The sequence below is a fragment of the Sinocyclocheilus grahami genome, unplaced genomic scaffold, assembly GCF_001515645.1.
Source record: "Sinocyclocheilus grahami isolate Dianchi unplaced genomic scaffold, SAMN03320097.WGS_v1.1 scaffold424.1, whole genome shotgun sequence".
In the NCBI taxonomy this organism is placed as follows: Eukaryota; Metazoa; Chordata; class Actinopteri; order Cypriniformes; family Cyprinidae; genus Sinocyclocheilus; species Sinocyclocheilus grahami.
In genome coordinates this window covers 265,066-266,725 of record NW_015505603.1, presented here as the reverse complement: position 1 = coordinate 266,725, position 1,660 = coordinate 265,066, and the positions used below count along the sequence as shown (strand labels likewise).

Genomic DNA, 1,660 nt, shown 5'->3' with positions numbered 1-1,660 from the left:
ATCTGGAGTTGTGTGGATTACTTGTGGATTATTGTGATGTTTTTATCAGCTGTTTGGACTCTCATTCTGACGGCACCCATTCACTGCAGAGGATTTAATGGTGATCAAGTGAAGTAATGCTAAATTTCTCCAAATCTGTTCTGATGAAGAAACAAACTCATCTACATCTTGGATGGCCTGAGGGTGAGCCCATTTTCAGCAAATTCTCATTTTGGATGAATTATTTCTTTAAGCAAACAGAAAGGTTAAAAGTAAAACTTCATAAAAATCAACCAACAAATGACTTAATTCCCGCCATCTCTGCATATTAAACTGTGATCGAAGAAAGTATTTTAAAATCAAAAAATATTACACACATCACCTTTACCAACAAGAGTGGTATTTGAGAGCATTTCACTAAAAATACAGACCTTGTGAAATAGTAGGTTACCACAGCACCGGCTACGGTCATCTGCTGACAAGCCAGGATGAACTCACTGATCCAGATCAGTCCCACTGCGTGGTACCAGGTCATGTACTGCAGCGCTCCTGTGAGCCTGAACTCAACCAGGCCAGTATCCTCGTTTTTCTCTGGGTTCCCTGTGGACAGGAGCGTACAAGCTGCAGCCTGAGATTTTTGCTTTTAAAGAGCTTTCTGCAATAGTAATACACATTTAAAAAGAAAACGAGATGCCCAAGCAAAGTCGGTTAATTTGTGCTGCAGTTCTACATTATCGGTACAAAATGACTTGAACAGAAGACTATTTTAAGGCTTGTACACATTATTTCTGAGAAAAAAAATGCAAAACAATTCCTAAAATTATATTAATATTTCCTTTTGCACATCTGTAGTTCAAAGTATACATTCAAAAGTTAATTAAAGGGGTCATATGACATTGCTAAAAAGAACATTATTTTGTATATTTGGTGTAATGCAATGTGTTTATGCGGTTTAAGGTACAAAAAAACACATTTTCCACATACTGTACATTATTGTTTCTCCTCTATGCCTCGTCTTTCTGAAACGTGTAGATTTTTACAAAGCTCATCGGTCTGAAAAGCGAGGTGTGCTCTGATTGGCCAGCTATCCAGTGTGTTGTGATTGGCCGAATGCCTCAAGCGTGTGATGGAAATGTTACGCCCCTTACCATACTGTGATGCCATGTCCCGGCGTGACGAGACAAAACCAATAAAAACCCATTATAAATGAGGCATTTGTTGCATCCAGTGGGGACATAATTACGGATTATAATGACTTATACTGTCTTTTTACGCATTGCGTTGCATATCGCGCCACGTAAATATAAAACCATGTCTGCATTTTTGTGATTTGAGAAACGACAAACAACAAGCGCTACTCTACACTGCTCAAAACTCGCGTTTGAATCATCAGTGGCAAATTCTTTAAATATGAAAACATACTTACAGGCTGCGAGTCAGAAGCACCAGACTGTCCTTGCAAAGTTGGAACTGCCCAACTTTATATAAACAGCCTTTGTGCACAGCCGCATTGTAGGCTACTCTCCCAGGAAACAGTCCTCCATAAAATGCACTGCACACACTCGAATATTTGGTTGAACTGTGGAACAATGTTGTAAATACAACTTAACCACTGATTTGTAGTTGTGTCCTCTTTTGGAAGGCCAAACAAAGTAGTTTCGCTTTCACAATGAAACACACA

General features: G+C 39.0%; 1 protein-coding gene across 6 annotated transcripts in view; it reads right to left on the bottom strand.

The window, feature by feature from the left end:
* The window catches only part of LOC107551458 (choline transporter-like protein 1), a 35,293-nt gene that overhangs the window by 9,671 nt on the left and 23,962 nt on the right, over positions 1-1,660 (bottom strand). For 4 of the 6 annotated variants that reach the window (XM_016233064.1, XM_016233066.1, XM_016233061.1 and 1 more), the window contains exon 10: positions 507-579. In XM_016233064.1, the coding sequence (XP_016088550.1) occupies positions 507-579 (73 nt within the window). Of the gene's footprint in view, positions 1-410; positions 580-1,660 lie in introns of all 6 variants that reach the window. The other 2 variants (XM_016233067.1, XM_016233068.1) reach the window with 1 other exon arrangement.